Genomic DNA, 16,822 nt, shown 5'->3' with positions numbered 1-16,822 from the left:
CCGTTAACAAGTGTACATAATGTAAACTACGAAATGTGTAAAACGAAAACTTTGGTCAAGATAATTTAATATAAAAGTAAGAAAATGCCAGTTAGACAACATTCTCGTGATCGACAATATACATATTTTAAAATTAGATTAAAAAAAATAAAAAGTGTCTAAGCTACTAAAACAAAAACTATTCAAAATTAAAATTATAGAGCGTCCAATAACGTTACCTTGAACAGCAAACAATCTGGGTACCAAAAACGAGGCAATATGTTTCTACAAGTAAACTGTTGTGTTATTGTTTCTTGTGGATGAACAGTTAAATTTTGTAGTAGTTAGTGTCGGTATGTGTGATAAAACAGGTGCGAAAAAGATTTTGTACAGTCTGAACTTAATCATTTAGGAGTACAGAAATGTGATTACTTATTCGCACTAGTATATATTGCTTTCAGCGAATTAGTACAAATAGGTACTGAAATTTATATCTCTATAACCTTTTGAGTTGAAAGATACAAATAAAAAGTCTAAACTCTCAAGGAATCAATTTTCTACTAATCAATGAATACATACAACAAACAAGAACTTATTTATGCTTAACATGTGATTCCTAATCTAAAACACTACAAAAACGATAGATGCATTTTTCTTTGTAGAGGAATACGGTGATGTGTTTGAATAAGGTTCAATCAATACGACGAGTATTCTTCACTACCACGAATGTCTACATGACACCTGCTTAGCAAACTGCACGTGGTCCTGCGAAGATGATCTTAGGCTATATATTTTAAATTTTTCAATTATTGCTTGTTCAACAAATCCCAAACGTATACGATGGGATGAATATCGGAGCTACTGGGTAGCGTATTCACATTATCTTGCATTAGTATGAAATTTAGACCCAAACAATAAACATAAGGTCTTCTTCTTCACATGCCTTCTTTCCTCATCGGATCTTGGAGACCACCAACTGGAATTTTTCTCCAACTTGTGCTAATTGTGCTGGCCTCCCTGATATCGAACCATTGGTTTAAATTTTGTAAACAAGAGAACTTCCTTATACCAGAAAACCATAAGCATTGTTTCTAAAAATATGGCCAAAATAAGCTATTTTCTTCGTTTCACTGTTCAATAGTTCCTTATCTTTATTCAAGCTTTCCAACACTCGGCAAAATTGAAGGAAAACGCGAATTGGGGAAAAAACTCTCTTGGATTAGAAATATACGGCAGTCTCCGGATTTAAATTATTAAGAACTAATAAGAACAGCAGGAAATATTGGAAAATTTGCCGACGGATTCGCTGAAATTCATTAATTGAATAGAACGCCCACTCAATAAGACGTAAGATTGAGTCGCTCAGTAACAACCAGTGCCGGTCCCAAGCCCGGATAAAATAAGAGAGTTTGCTTGTGAAAGGGCATCCGGCAGTAAAAAAAAAACTTGCTAAAAACACGGAAAAAAGGAATACGGAAAACAGTTTAGGGGCTAGGCCGTTAAGGGCCAAAAAAATGCTTCATTAAAATAGAACTGGAGGACAGGCCAGGCGTATATCGTGTATATTAATACTTGCAAAAGTTCTGCTAGTTCCGATTCCATTTTGTCTCTTATTGTTTTCTCTTATGGTTTTCTTATGGTTTTCTCAATTTATCAATGTTATACGAGGTCTGGCTATTAAATAACGAAACTGCTTGTGAAAAAGAGTTTAATTTTAAAAATTATTCTACAATCGAAAGCTCTCCTTCAATATACTCCCCTTCCCTCGCCACACACCGTTCCATTAGTTTTTTCCATTGGTCGAAGCAATGCTGGAAGTCTTCTTTTGTTAGAGCTTTTAGGAGCTCCGCTGTTTTTCGCTTCACCTCTTCCATCGACTCGAACCGGATTCCTTTTAAGGCAGACTTGATCTTCGGAAACAGGGTCACAGGATGCTAAATCAGGCGAGTACGGCGGGTGTTCGAGCACTGGAATGCCTCTAGTGGCTAAATACCGCTTCACAGACAGCGCGTTATGGGCAGGTGCATTGTCCTGGTGCAAGATCCACGGCTTGTTTTTCCACAACTCAGGCCGGTTCTTACGAACTCGCTCTCGCAGCGTTACCAAAACTTTCAAATAGTAAGTTTGGTTTACAGTTTGACCCTCTGGAGTCCATTCAGTTATCACGATGCCGTTAATGTCGATGCAGAGTTTTCCAGTGCATGGACTGTCGCTTAGTTTCAACATCGCATTTGAACATCCAGGTTTCATCGCAAGTGATGATCTTCTTCTTCTTCAGGTGCTATCTCCGCTACGAAGGTTGGCAATCATCATAGCTATTTTAATTTTTGAGGCAGTAGCGCTAAATAGTTGTTTTGAGCTGAATCCAAACCATTCTCTCAGGTTCTTAAGCCATGAAATTCGTCTTCTTCCGATGCTTCTGCCATCTATCTTTCCTTGCATTGAGTCGCGGGATGTCATACTTCTCGCCCCGCATCACATGTCCGAGATACTGTAGCTTTCTTTCTTTAATTGTAAGTTGAACTTCCTTCTCTTTGCCTATTCTTCTCCGTAATTCATTGTTCGTAACTTTATTTACCCAGGAAACCCTCATAATTCTTCTATAGGTCCACATTTCAAAGGCGTTAAGTCATCTCATTGTGTCTAGATCTAACGTCCATGATTCCACTCCATAGTATAGTACACTGTATACGTAACAAGTGATGATGTTTTCCATTAATTCAGGCTCTTCATGTAACCTCTCAAGAAAATCTGAGCAGATCTGTTGACGGACGAGCTTTTGGTCAGGGGCAAATTTTTTGGGACCAACTTCGCACAGACTTTCTTCATGTTCAATTCATCATGTGAAATTTTTCTGACAGTTTCTTTATCGGCATTTACATTCTCAGCAATCATCCGAATGCTCATACGACGATCTCCGCGCACAATTTCATTTATTTTGGTCACTGTTTGCGGAGTTGAAACAGAGACAGAGATAATTTATTTAGGTCGACCTGGACGTTGGTCATCTTCGGCGCTCTCTCGGCCTTCAAAAAACCGTTTATACCATTCGAAAACACGTGCACGAGATAGAGAATTCTCACCATAGGCCTTGTCGTTGATTTCACTCGAAATCAATGTGATTAAACAAAAAAAGACTTCAAGTGAAGATTTATTCTTACTATTTCCAATTTACACTATTAAAAACAAGTTTAAACAACTGAGTCTTTTAACAAAACGTTTATATATTCTTTCTTGCACCGATGATTGTGTTGCAATGCTTTTCGTTCCACCAACTTCCCCCAAACTGCTCACGCGGCGTTGCCACTTACTTCCAAAGGTCACAGAAGTCGGAACAGGCCTCTTTCAACAAATTATAGCACTCAGTCTGAGTTTTTTTTAATTTAACGAGAAATTTCACATTAATCCGTTGCTCATGTTTTTCGTCACACATTGTTATCGGCAGGAGAAAAAACACGTTCTTTTCTAACTTCTACAGAAAAAATACTACTACAGCGACAAAAACGTGTTTTCGTACTGAAAGAGTACACTTCTAGCTATCCAATGCTGCATTCGTTTCCCACTCTTCCCCTCTAGGACGCCCCAACGTGGGGCACCAAATGTATAACAAATGAATCATGAAACAAATGAATGAACGTTATTGTTAATCACATCTTTTAGAGTACATAAGTACTTGCTTGTTACGCACATTAATTTACTAGGAGAAAATGTGTGCATTTGAGAAATTAAATGTTTTATTTATCGTTTTTTACAAAAAAAAAATATGAAGGAATAAAAGTGTTTCCTGATTTTTTTTAACAATGTAGCTTGCCGCCTTTCTTTTTCAAAAACTTTTCGTTCAGCAGATGCGTCAAATTTTTCCTCATTCTGTGCTATTTTGAATGATTAGTAATTCCTGTACAATATGTAAAATGCCTAGCCCATGACATGGTTTCCTGTCTAGTTCTTCCTTTCCTGCAATATGCCTAAGCATCATCCACGACCGGAAAAAAGTCTGCATCGAACTTAACATAACTGACACTGGGATAATATATCCGACCAAATACATGGCAAAATGTATATTTTTAGGATATGTGCTGATAGGGCTCAAGTACTGCGAAAAACAATCAAGAATCAGCTCAGAGTCAGAACAGGCTTTCTTACTAGACGTATGTCAGTCAAAGGGCACCTGCATACAATTAGACTGTTTCATGGAGACTTAAACTGCATACTCTGTAGCAAAAAATCTAAACCAACCAAGTGGATAACTTTTATATGCGATATATATAAAACGACAGAGGGCAGCTTATCACTGATGTCAAGGAAATCCTAAAAACCTGGAAGGAATACTTCTATCAACTATTAAACGACCAATCTAGAAGAAATACATCAAACATAGAGGTACATATAGCTGAAATAGAAGACAAATACCCGACATACGAAGAAGTAATACAGGCAATTAAAAAACTTAAAAATAATAAGACACCAGGTAGCGATGGTATACCCGCAGAGTGCTTAAAACATTTTGGCGAGAAGAAACAATGCCAGATGAATGGAAAGAAGGGGTTATTGTACCAATACACAAAAAAGGAAACAAAAAGCAATGTACTAACTACCGGGGAATAACACTTCTAAACACCACCTACAAAATCCTTGCAAACATTCTGCTAGAAAGAACTAAAACATACACAGAAGGAATCGTTGGAAATTATCAATGCGGATTTAGACCGAGCCGCTCTACCATTGACCAGATATTCACAATAAAACAGATAACGGAAAAATGCTGGGAGTTTGATCGTGAGCTTCATCAGATGTTCATAGATTTTAAACAAGCATTTGATAGAGTATGCAGGGCCAGACTGTGGACAGCGATGCAGGAACTTGGCTTTCCAAAAAAAAGATAGGTTGATACGGATGTGTATGGAACGGTTACGATATAAGGTAGAGTTGGACAACAATACTCGGAGACATTTGAAATAAACAATGGACTAAAACAGGGAGATGCACTTTCACCACAACTCTTCAACTTAGCTCTGGAACACATAATCAGAAGTGCAAGAACTTTATCCAGACGCCAACATCATAAAAGAAATAAAGTCCAGAAGACTCCAATGGGCAGGACACCTCAGAAGACATTCTGACGAACGAACAGTAAGACTGGTGTGGGAGGAAGTCCTAACTGGAAGGAGACCACGCGGACGCCCTCGTCTCCGGTGGCGAGATAATATAGCAGGAGACCTAAGCACTATGGGCGTGGAGAAATGGATGGAGGTTGCTCAAGACAGAAAACAGTGGAGGCATGTTGTCAAGTCGGCTAAAACCCACGAAGGGTTGTAACGCCACGGAGTAAGTAAGTAAGTAACCAAGTATATCTTGCATGATTGCGAGGCACTAGCTCGTAGGTGCCAAACACACTGAAGACTGCCAAGTGACTCCAAGAAATATGGTTATAGAATCTTAGAGTGGGTAACACGAAGAAATGGTAGATGTAAAGTAAGTTAAATGGCTGCAGTAAGACGGGTTCGGGATAAAAGTTGAAGAAGAAACGTATTTTAATTTTAAGGCCAAAGGTAAATTGTTATATAAAAAGGTATCGAGTCGGTAAAGAATTTTTGAAATCTATGTGTGATATTTTGATTGATAAAGATAAAGTTTGCCTAAACATTGTTGTTTTACTAGTAAGAGCGGGGACATTGAGTAAAGAATAACTATTTGACATATATTATCCACTTAGTCTTCTCTTCTCTTTCTGATAATTTAATAATTCTGTTATTTGGTTCATCATTCCTTTCCAGTCCATTCCTTTCTTTATTGCTAACCTAAACTCATACTTACTTTCGATAATGTCTGACTATTGTATTGATTATAATGGTGTAAATTTGTAGTTGTTGAAGAAAGTTATAATAAAAACTTAAATCTACAATTGTTTAGACTACAGTTGCATAGAAATATGACTGGTGTTGAACACCCACCCAGAGCTTCTCCACATTTAAGAGGAGACTAGTGAAAAAAAATTTGAGTTTGATAAAAGCAATGTACAGCTAAAGAAAGCATTTGCTATAGATATGCACAGTGATATTTAAATTATAATTTAGAATAAATATAAAAATAAGTTTTGTACAGCAGTTAACTATTCTATATAATGTGAATCAAAAGTGTTAACCATATGGAAAAAATTTTACCATTAATTATGAACCAACAAGCTTTGAACAAGCTTGACCAAAATTATGTGGTTAAAATTTGAATAAATCTTTCTTACCAATTACACTATGAAACAAAAATTTATGAGTGCGAAAACAGTACTTTTATTTTATGTTTATACTAGTAAATTTGCCATTTGCATGCGACGGGGGATCCAATCAATTGTCATCTACAGCCAGTCATTAAATTTTTAAAATAATAAACTTTTTGCATATAATCCGAGTAAATATAAAGTATGATCTAGTGCACTTCTGACCTAATATCATGGTTTTTTTACTATACACTGTATATATATACATATACAGTATACTCCCTCTATAACGAACACGGTTATTACGAGGTTTCGCATATAACGAGGTACATTAGATGTCCCGTGAAATTTCTATTGAACTATAAGCCTCTATAGCGAGGTAAATTTGCTTATAACGAGAGAAAATAAATACCCTTTTTAACTGCGGGCCGCCCGCAATAAACTTCTTACAATTTATGATTTTTAGTCGGAAATGTAAAATTTATGATTCACAAGTGTCATTGTAGAGGGTTGACCATTCACACTTAATAATATGGGTCCTAATCGACAAGATGTGGAAGGTGTTTTAAAGGTTGTCAGAAACTTTATCCAAGGACAAAACTCAAATGAAGAAGCATAAAACTGAAGCAAAAAATTGCAGAAGCAGTAGTTTATGTTATTCTTGAAAATACACTTTATACATATTTACAGAATACAGATTTTTTGTTTTAACGTATATCATTGACAATAAAAGTAAACAACTTTGTTTTAAAAACGCCATTCAAACAACATTTATTAGCATCTTATATTGCTCCGAATGGCTTCACTATAGAAAGTTAATGTTTTAGAAAACTACATATTCATTTGTATGTACAGTATTATTGTTGTTGGATATAACGAGATCCGCTTATAACGAGGTAATTAGTCTGCCATTTCAGTTCCCGTTATAGAGGGAGTCTACTGTATATATATATATATATATATATATATATATATATATATATATATATATATATATATATATATATATATATATATATATATATATATATATATATATATATTGATGGCACGCTATATACATTTTATGTACTATACATCTCACATCGTTGGATTTGATGTGACATATGTTAGTATTAGGCTAGTTGCTTATTTTGTAAACAGTCAGAGGCCCTTTTCAGGTCAATAAAGCGAATTTACCTTATATTTACCTTATGCTTTATATATAAAGCAAATATGTCTAGTGTCGCTATACGTTCAATAATACCGAATACGATGTATAGGGTCCTTTTGGTAGTCTCCTTGTTTGTTTTTTTTCTATCTAAATATATTTGTTATATCCTCCCTTTTTATTTGCTATGTTGCATGTTAGGATTCGATCAGTTGTTTATTTTGTACTCAGCCTAAGGCCTTCTGTAAGTCAATAAATCAAAATTTGTCTTATGGTAAATCTATTTTTATCCAAAGAACCCTATGATATCTCCTATGTCGCTATACATTCATTAATAATGAAGATACTGTGTAATGCCCTTTTAGTAATTGCCTTGATTGTTTATTTTTGCCATGTTAGGATTCGATTAGTTGTTTATTTTGTATAGAGCCAGAGGCCTTTTTTAAGTCAATAAATCAAAATTTGTCTTGTAGTAAATCTATTTTTATCTATAGTGCCCTACGATATCTCGTATGTTGCTATACATTCAACAATAATGAAGATACTGTCCAGTACCCTTTTGGTTATCGCCTTGTTTGTTTTTTGTATCTGAATATATTCGTTATATCCTCTTCGTTCATTTGCTATGTCGCATGTTAGGATTCGATCAGTTGTTTATTTTGTATTCAGCCAGAGGCCTTCTTTAAGTCAATAAATCAAAATTTGTCTTACGTTAAATCTATTTCTATCTATAGTGACTCGTATGCCGCTATACGTCCATTAATAAGGAAGATTACGTTAAATATTGGGTTTGCAGCAATAAAAAATGAAACGTGTACTCTTGTAAATTTTTAATCCAAGCTTTCGGATATTGGTTATGTCCTTCATCAGGGAGCTACAAATGTAATGAATAGTTTGTTACCGTTGGTATAATTAATTAAAAAATTCACTACTTACAAACTTAATGAGGTTGTATCATCAATGATGGTATATAATGTTGATAAGATTTATCACAGTCTGTCATGTTTGTTCAATATAAAACCTATTTCTATTATTAAAATTAAAAAATTACTTTACATTCACAACACTTAATTATTATACACACATTCATGAAATTGTTATTCTTAATTTTATTCTATCGCCATTAGTTTTTGTCAACACAATCCAGTGGTTTTTATTATTGGTTTTTCAAAACTCTTCATTTGTAAATTTAAAAATATTCGTATTGACAAGTGAAAATCCCACACCACTAATATCAAGCAACTGGCAGTACAGCAAATTATAGGCCTATCATTAGGTGTATCGTGGCAATATAAATTATTATTTATATTTATTAATATCATAAAGGAGTGAAATTTTAACCTGTCAGTGTTTCAACACACACATAGCTTATTAAATTAACATAAAGAAACAAGCTCATAATTATAAAAATGTTACAGTTGATTGTGATTTTGTTTTGTATGACCCCAGTTTCAGTGTGTATACAAAAATTACTAACTTTCAAAAAAACTTAATATGTAAAACAAAATTCTTTTAAATGTCAATTGATAAATGATTGTGTTATTGTTAAATTTATCTAGTAGTAACAAATAGGAGAACATTTCATTTAGATGACCAATATCCAATGTTTATCTAGATATATGTACACTTGCCATTAGTAATAAATGGGAGATTATTGCTCAGCATTGTAACATTGATAAGGACACTTTTTTCAAACTGTTAACTTTTCTGTTCGAAAATAATTATTTTTCATTTAACAACAAATTTTACAAACAAACTTTTGGTACACCTATGGGGAACCCATAGAGAACAAACTATTCATCACATTTGTAGCTCCCTGATGAAGGACATAACCAATGTCCGAAAGCTTGGATTAAAAATTTACAAGAGTACACGTTTCATTTTTTATTGCTGCAAACCCAATATTTAACGTTTACTTCCTTACGTTGTCAGCAAATACTTCTGGTTCATTATATATATATATATATATATATATATATATATATGAAAGTAAAAGATTGCATTTCATTTCAATCGGAACTCCACCATTGCTCTACACGTGTTTCGAGTTATTCAACTCATCATCAGGAGCACTTGTGGAAGTTCAACTGAAATGAAATGCAGTCTAGTATTTGGTTATTATAACCAAAAAATAATAATAATATATATATATATATATATATATATATATATATATATATATATATATATATATATATATATATGTATATACATGTATATATATATATATATATATATATATATATATATATATATATATATAAATAGTCTATAAAAAATAGACAAGTTTTGTAAATCCTCGAATATTTATGTGAATTTTTTGAATTTCAAGTTGATTGCATCCCACGTAAAAAAATAAAAACGAAAAATTGACGTTTTTGATGACAAACATAATCTATAGGATCGAAATTTATTTCCGTACTATTATTTCGATCCAAAAACGAATGAACTCAGAATGACTTAATTTGTTATGTGCAATTCACGGTACAGAATCCCACAGAGTCATCCATTAGCTTTCAAATGAAGTAGTACTTATAACCTATGACCCCGTGAAATATAATGTTATAAAATGACGCCCGTCCACTCTTTTGAACGCTTAGGTTAGTAAAATATAAAAACAATGTGCAGATAGCTTATTTAGTTCAGTTACCTAAAAATAAATTAGTTTAAGTTTTGTGGTTCAGAAAATAGTTGGGGAAGATGACTTTATATGCACAGTGTCAAAGAGGCTTCAAGTTTCGCAAATTTTTGTTACATAGTTTATTACAAAAGATACTCTTTATTATCTAATACATGGTATTTTCTCCAAACGGTCTACTGTTTCTGTACAAGTGTATATAAATAAAATACTCAATATTCGGCTTTAGAACTAATGATAGTGAAAAAGAATAGAACGTGTGAGTGAAATCGACTTTCGTTTTATAACAAGTGCTAAAGTTCTACTTGCAGCCTGTCTGCTCGACAGGTAGAGGTATAGTAGACAAGAAAATTTACCTGTAGTTACAGAACTGGAAGTATTAAGACTAGTATCACTTAATGCTTTTAACAACTTTTGTTCTGGTTGGAGTAGAAGGTTTTTCAAGCTACCGCCCAGTATATTCCTAGCTTCGAATGCTTCTCTGTCTTGAGAAGTATTTATCACCCTGTTGTTTTTGTGTTCTCTCGAACAGACGAGCCGTACCGCGTTCGGAAGTTCCCTCAATATCTTCACTACTTCTACGTGTCGTATACCCAGCAATTTCTGGCCATTTACCTAAAAATTTCAAAAAGTATGGTATACAGATAGATATGTCAATAATTAAACTAAATCTGTCAATATTGTAGATTTTTATCGGTCAGTTGTTGATGTGTTGACATTTTACACTGAAATAAAATATACAGAGTGTTTCATTAAAAACAAAGATTATGGACTACGCCGGACTTGCGTAAATCATCCTATAAATGTAAATTTATGTTTAAAAAGCGCACATTTGAATTTCAAAGTTGATGAGTCCCAACGTTTTTGGTCATTTTCTAAAATAACGAGACAAACAATTTTATTTCATCAGCGGATCCACACTGTGTACTATTAACAATACGGAAAAAACCTACTGTGGTAGTACCACAGTTTCAAAGACAGATTAGACATGTACTTGGGACTAGTATATAGTGGAACTTGGTTATAGTGTCATTGAAGGGTCCAGTAAAACAATAAGGCTAAAGTTTATTCATTTGGCAAATTCCCATCTGTAAACATGAGCACGTGTTGATATTCGCCCTCTCATTCGTCAAGAGGCTATTAAATATAATTTATTGCCTAAAGCCAGACGGATTCTCATGTTACAGATCCAAACTTACCAGTCTGTTTAAATTCAAATTGTAGCGTGTTGCTTTTTTATTCATAATGTTTACTTTGTTATGTATCTCTCAGTTAATGAATATTTTATTTTAGCACATTTTCCTTCAATGGAACATTAAATTTTGCTCACAGTGATTAAATTTCAAGAAATTCTTACACTAATAATTTCAAAAGTAAATATTTTTAAAAATCATATAATATACCTCAGTACGACCCTGTTGGCTTTCACGTGCGTTTTTCACGTGCGTTTGTTGACGGATGGGAATATGTAAAACGAATGAAGTTTATATCAGAGTGACGTTATAAAAGAGGTAGAAAAAAAAAATGAAATTTTAACGAGACAAAATTTTATTACAGCATTATTTATTATTACAGCTACATTTAGGGTAAAAAAAATAAGAAATAAAACATATCATGTATATGAAACTTACATTTTTTATGAAAAAGTTCTCTAATGGTGAAAAAAGTCAGTTATTTTCTTCTGCACAAGCCTTTCCGAAAAATAAAGTTTTTCTGTAGTGTCCTTTATAATCTGAGCTGCTTCTTTGGTAGTTGTGGATGCCTCCGTGAACTGGTAAATCCTGGATATGGTCTCAGCAGCTCTCATTGCATCTTAGATTGTAGGACAATTAACGCCGTCTTCTTCTTCTTCTTCATTATTTTCATCAACGTCAATTTCCACATTTTGCACTTGTTCCATAATTTCTTTATAACTTAAAACTTGAAATGTTTCTACCTGATAGTCTACTGAAATGTAGGAGTCAAGATCAGTTCCAAACTCTCTCTGGTTTACATTAAATTTTTGTATCCACTCTGACAAAGGCATTTCGTCATCTTCGTCAACATCCTGGACATCGGGAGAAACTACAGTCAATTTAGCTTGACGAAAGCACTTACAAATTGTCACTGACGTAACCGCACTCCATGCATTGTCTAAAAATTGAACTGCATCAAGGGTGGTAATGTTCACGGGTTCCTCATTGTCCATACAAAAAATCATCCTTTTTAAAAGCTGTTTTCGATAATGGCTCTTTAAACTTCTCCTTGGTCCATAGGCAGCAAGACACTCATGCAGTTGGCTGGTAAGAAAACTAGGTTGATATTGGTCAAATTAAGTGGGATGCACAGTTGTCAACTAAGAGAATTTTTTTTTGAAGAGAGATCCTTGTCCCACTTTCTCAATTTTTCTTCAAAAATAGCAGAAGTCATCCACGCTTTTTTATTGGCTATGTAGTTTACAGGCAGTGTTTTTATGTTTTTGAAACATCCACGATGTAAACTTTTCCCAATAACCAAAAGTTTTCTTTTCTCTATACCTGTCATGTTTGCACAAACAAAAGCCATGACTCTTTGTTTTCCACCAACACATTTTTAATTTTTGAAATTTAAAGTTTTGTCTGGCGTTAATTTGTAAAAGACACCAGTTTCATCGCCATTGAAGATATCTTCATCCTTGTACGGTTGCCTTAGTTGTGGTCATGTGTTTTGTAACCAATCACCTGTACGTTCTCGTCCACACATTTTGCCTCTCCAACAATTTTCGCGATGGAAATTGAGTGTCGGGCTTTAAACCGACCTAGCCAACCGTTAGAGCATGTGAAATCTTCACCAAACAGTTTTCCGAACTATGTAGCTTTCTCCTTTTGAAGTGACCCGGACACAGGAATATCAGAACTGCGACACTGCTTGAACCATTTGAGTAGAGTTGAATCTACATCACTTCCTAATATTTTTAACATTTTCTCCCTCCTCATTAAAAGCTTTTAAAATTTTGCATTGCACTTTATTCTTCATAAAATAAAAACGACAACCTACTGTAAAATTTTATGACGCTATAGACGAGGCTTACTTTATTTTTAGCCGATAAAACCGGGTTTTTAATGTTATCGAATAGTTTTTGGCCGGACCTGTTAAAAATTGACGATAAAACCGTAATGACTTAACTACCGAGGCCGTAATATCCAAGTTCCACTGTATATGTATCTACACTAGAAAGACGTCTGCTGTAAGCGGGTTTAAAATATCACAATGCACAATTTCTAAAAGATGAAATGAAACACATCGGTGACATTGGTGACCAGATCCTACAATATTCTGACCAGAAATTTGCGAAACAGTTGGTTTTATTTAACCCATTAATGGCCAAGCATTGAAATAATCAGATTTCTTGCAATTCAAGTTTATATACTTTATAAATAAAGGCATAATAAAAATATTTCACATTACAAAAAAATAATGTTTCCGTTAACGAAACTTTGGCATAATATATGTAGTAAATTAAAAGTTATACGTTTTATAGTGTTTAAATGAAATTTCTTGGTTTTATCAATTAAAAACTAAAGATATTGCTACAATAGTTAATTATATAAGATAAAGTGATTACTTGGCAGTATGGTAGTATGGCAGTAGCGTCATTAGGGCATCTCATTTTTTATGGAACGCACTAAAACAGTCAGCGAGCAAGTGAACCTTGCATTTTCCGCACATATAAACAGAGTTAGTTTTGCACAGTCTGCACCGCCGTCTACGCTCTTCGCGAACGACATTATGGCCAGTCTGGTCATATTAAATATCAGAAGGTAAACTTCCTTTAGAAGGACGACCCCATGCAGATGTGGATGGCGTTGGCTCTGGATCTGATTCAGAGTCACCTTCTTCAGCAGCTGTAAATCTTTTTTCGTTCTGTATCAGTGACAAAACCAACGAAGAACGGAATTGCAATTGGGGGATTCGAGAGTCATTCGCAATGTTGTAAATTCTCCATGAATTAACAATCCACAAGGTTCATAAACAAGGACCACCACTTCTTTTTACTTCTTACTCGGATCCTGTAATTTGATACCGAATTATCTAGGAGACCTCCCATATGTCGGTTATAATCGTTAATCATATTCGGCTGAGGTATTGAATCTTCCTTTCGTAGCTTCCGATTATATCTTTTAACTGTAACAATTGGATGAACCGTTCCATTGTTGCTGACTACAGTTACAACGGAATTATCATTCCACCTTGCAACTGATACTTCTGCCTTTTTGTCGAAAGCATGATCAAACTCGCCCCTGTTCTTTTTTCCAAGCACTTTGCTACTTTGTAGAGGACATCCTGGTAACCTATTCTCTCTCACGGTGCTAGTAAAGAAAATTCCTTTTTCACCTAGAATATGAAATAGTGCAATACTCGAAAAGAAGTTGTCGAAGAAAACTCTATGTCTTGAAGGGTTTTGCAGTACACGTAGCAAATCCAAAACTACTTGCGCCCCAATGTGTATTCTGCCTTTCTGGATTTGCGCTACCATAAGGAATGGATTGGTATAGATATCCCTCTGAGCTACACAAGCACCAGACCTTGAAGCCAAAGCGCATTGGTTTACCCTTCATAAACATTTTTGCAGAATGTCGGCCAAAATAAGGAACCATTTGTTCATCTATAGACATATTATGAGCAAATAGTCCAAACTGCAAATATCGTTTGTTCATCAGCAAAAATAATGGATGTATCTTGGCAAATTTATCATTTTTCTCTAAGTTATTATTACCAGAGACATGAAGATTTCTTTTTATGTTTCGGAAGGTGTTTCGACTCATGCACTTTCTAACGAGCTCCACGCCTTTATCTGGATCTTTTGACCAATATATATCACACGCCGGAAGTGTATGATAAGCGGTAAGAATTAAAATACCAAAAAACTTCTGCAGTTGAGCTGGAGAGAGTTTGAAATCATGTCTGTTGTTGTACCGGGCATACTTCAGTCTGAATTCGAGTATCTTCTGGAATCCAATATCGTCAAAACATAAAGAGAATATTTCAAATGGTGTTTTCCCAGCAGCAAGTCTCAGCTTTATTTCTTCCTTTTTATTAAATTCATTTTCTTTTAGACAAGAGGAATAGTTTTTTAACGATTTAGACCAGTCAGGTGTATATTGCGTTGGTTTGCGTTTTTGTTGGGAACTTACTTTTCTTTTCTTCCCCCTACTTGTAGATGATTCCAATATGGATTCTGTGGGCGTCTTAGCCTCATCTCGAGACCTTGTGTGGAACTCGAATGTTCCAGCGATATCAGTTAAAGCCCCTTCCTCTATAAGAAGATTATCATCCAAATCCTCTTCATCTGTTAACACATCAACTAAAGGAGGTATATAAACTGCATGTATCTCATCCGCTTCTTCTAAATCAGAATCATCCTCCAGTATAGCTTGCAGTTCTTTCACTGAAAGAGGTCTATTCATATTCGGACAGTCTAAAAATAGAAGATCGTTTCAGAATACGTATATGTAAATGTATTATCGTACATATCTGATAATAATATGTATATGGGATTATGTATGTGCAATATTATCTGGTAATAATATTTATATGGAATATGTATATGGGATTTACAAAATACTAATAACAAATTTTACATACCCTCTGGACATCTTGATTCACGGTAAAAATACTGCAAAATTGTAAAAAATAGCTACTAACGAGTAGACTCACTATTATTATACCACTTTAATTCACTATTATTATACCAAAGAAACCACTACACAGTTGGAAATAATAACTAAGACTGAAACATTTTGTATTATTGTAGACTATCCAATATGGATAATAAATTCACGGATCACGCCAAAGTTTCATAAACGAAACATTATCTTTAAGGCGTTATAAAATTTTATAAGTAGTCATATTTCAAATTCTGTTTGGATAATATTATTCTACAATCTCTAATTGAACAAGGAATGCTAGTTTTGTCTAATTTTAAATATCTTGTGATTTATTATGCGAGCTCAAACGACACCAACAGATACTAGTAAATTTGGAGTATTTTGATTATTATTTCAAAAATTATACAACACATAATATGGACTATTACGATAACAAACACGTCAATAAACTATTTATATAAAAGACGAATACATAAACTATAATATTCATCATATGAAAATCGTAGAAAAAAATAATTAAAAAAATGTTTCGTTTTCGATACTTTGGCCATTAATGGGTTAACATGATAAGGGAAGTGTGTTGGATTTTTTTTTAATTGTTTACTTAATTTGCTATCCAATTTATATAATAATAAAATAAACTGGCAACGATTACTGTTTATAACAACTTATTAAAACGTATTCATCAGTTAAACAAAACGCCACCAAATTTTAATTAGCTATCAGTTGACATCCAAGAGTTATACTTTATAAAACAAAGTAATAGTAAAGCTTAATTTAGAGATTGGGCTTAAAAAGACAATCATTATATCAAAAATTCATATTTTATAAATCAATATTTTAAAAATTCGTATTTACTCCAACATGTATATTATTTACAATTTTTTTTTTACAATAAATTGAAATCTGTATTCTTACATACACAGCTAAATCTCCAAATTAACCGAAATATAACAGAAAAAATGTTAAAGTTCTTTTCATCTATACTGACTCAGTTTCTTTGAAGGGACACTTCATTGATCGACTAGATTCATTGACCATATTACAGATTAAAGTCATTAACTGTTTCATACCAGGGATCTGAGAGCTTTTTGTTGGTTTTCACTGGAAAATAATACTATTCTCCCTGATTTTTTTAAGGCGTTTAGAAACTTCAAAGGATTAACTAAAAATAGTACGATCCAAGATTTAAAAAAGAGTAATTTAAGTAAGAAGTT

The 16,822-nt window shown here is 33.7% G+C and overlaps 1 protein-coding gene across 4 annotated transcripts in view; it reads right to left on the bottom strand.

The window, feature by feature from the left end:
- LOC140443276 (patj homolog) overlaps window positions 1-16,822 on the bottom strand; it is a 62,555-nt gene that overhangs the window by 34,197 nt on the left and 11,536 nt on the right. For all 4 annotated transcript variants that reach the window (XM_072534426.1, XM_072534430.1, XM_072534428.1 and 1 more), the window contains exon 7: window positions 10,335-10,593. In XM_072534426.1, the coding sequence (XP_072390527.1) occupies window positions 10,335-10,593 (259 nt within the window). The remainder of the gene's footprint in view (window positions 1-10,334; window positions 10,594-16,822) is intronic.

Source organism: Diabrotica undecimpunctata, chromosome 6 (genome assembly GCF_040954645.1).
Source record: "Diabrotica undecimpunctata isolate CICGRU chromosome 6, icDiaUnde3, whole genome shotgun sequence".
NCBI lineage: Eukaryota > Metazoa > Arthropoda > Insecta > Coleoptera > Chrysomelidae > Diabrotica > Diabrotica undecimpunctata.
This window is presented reverse-complemented; position numbering and strand designations above follow the sequence as displayed.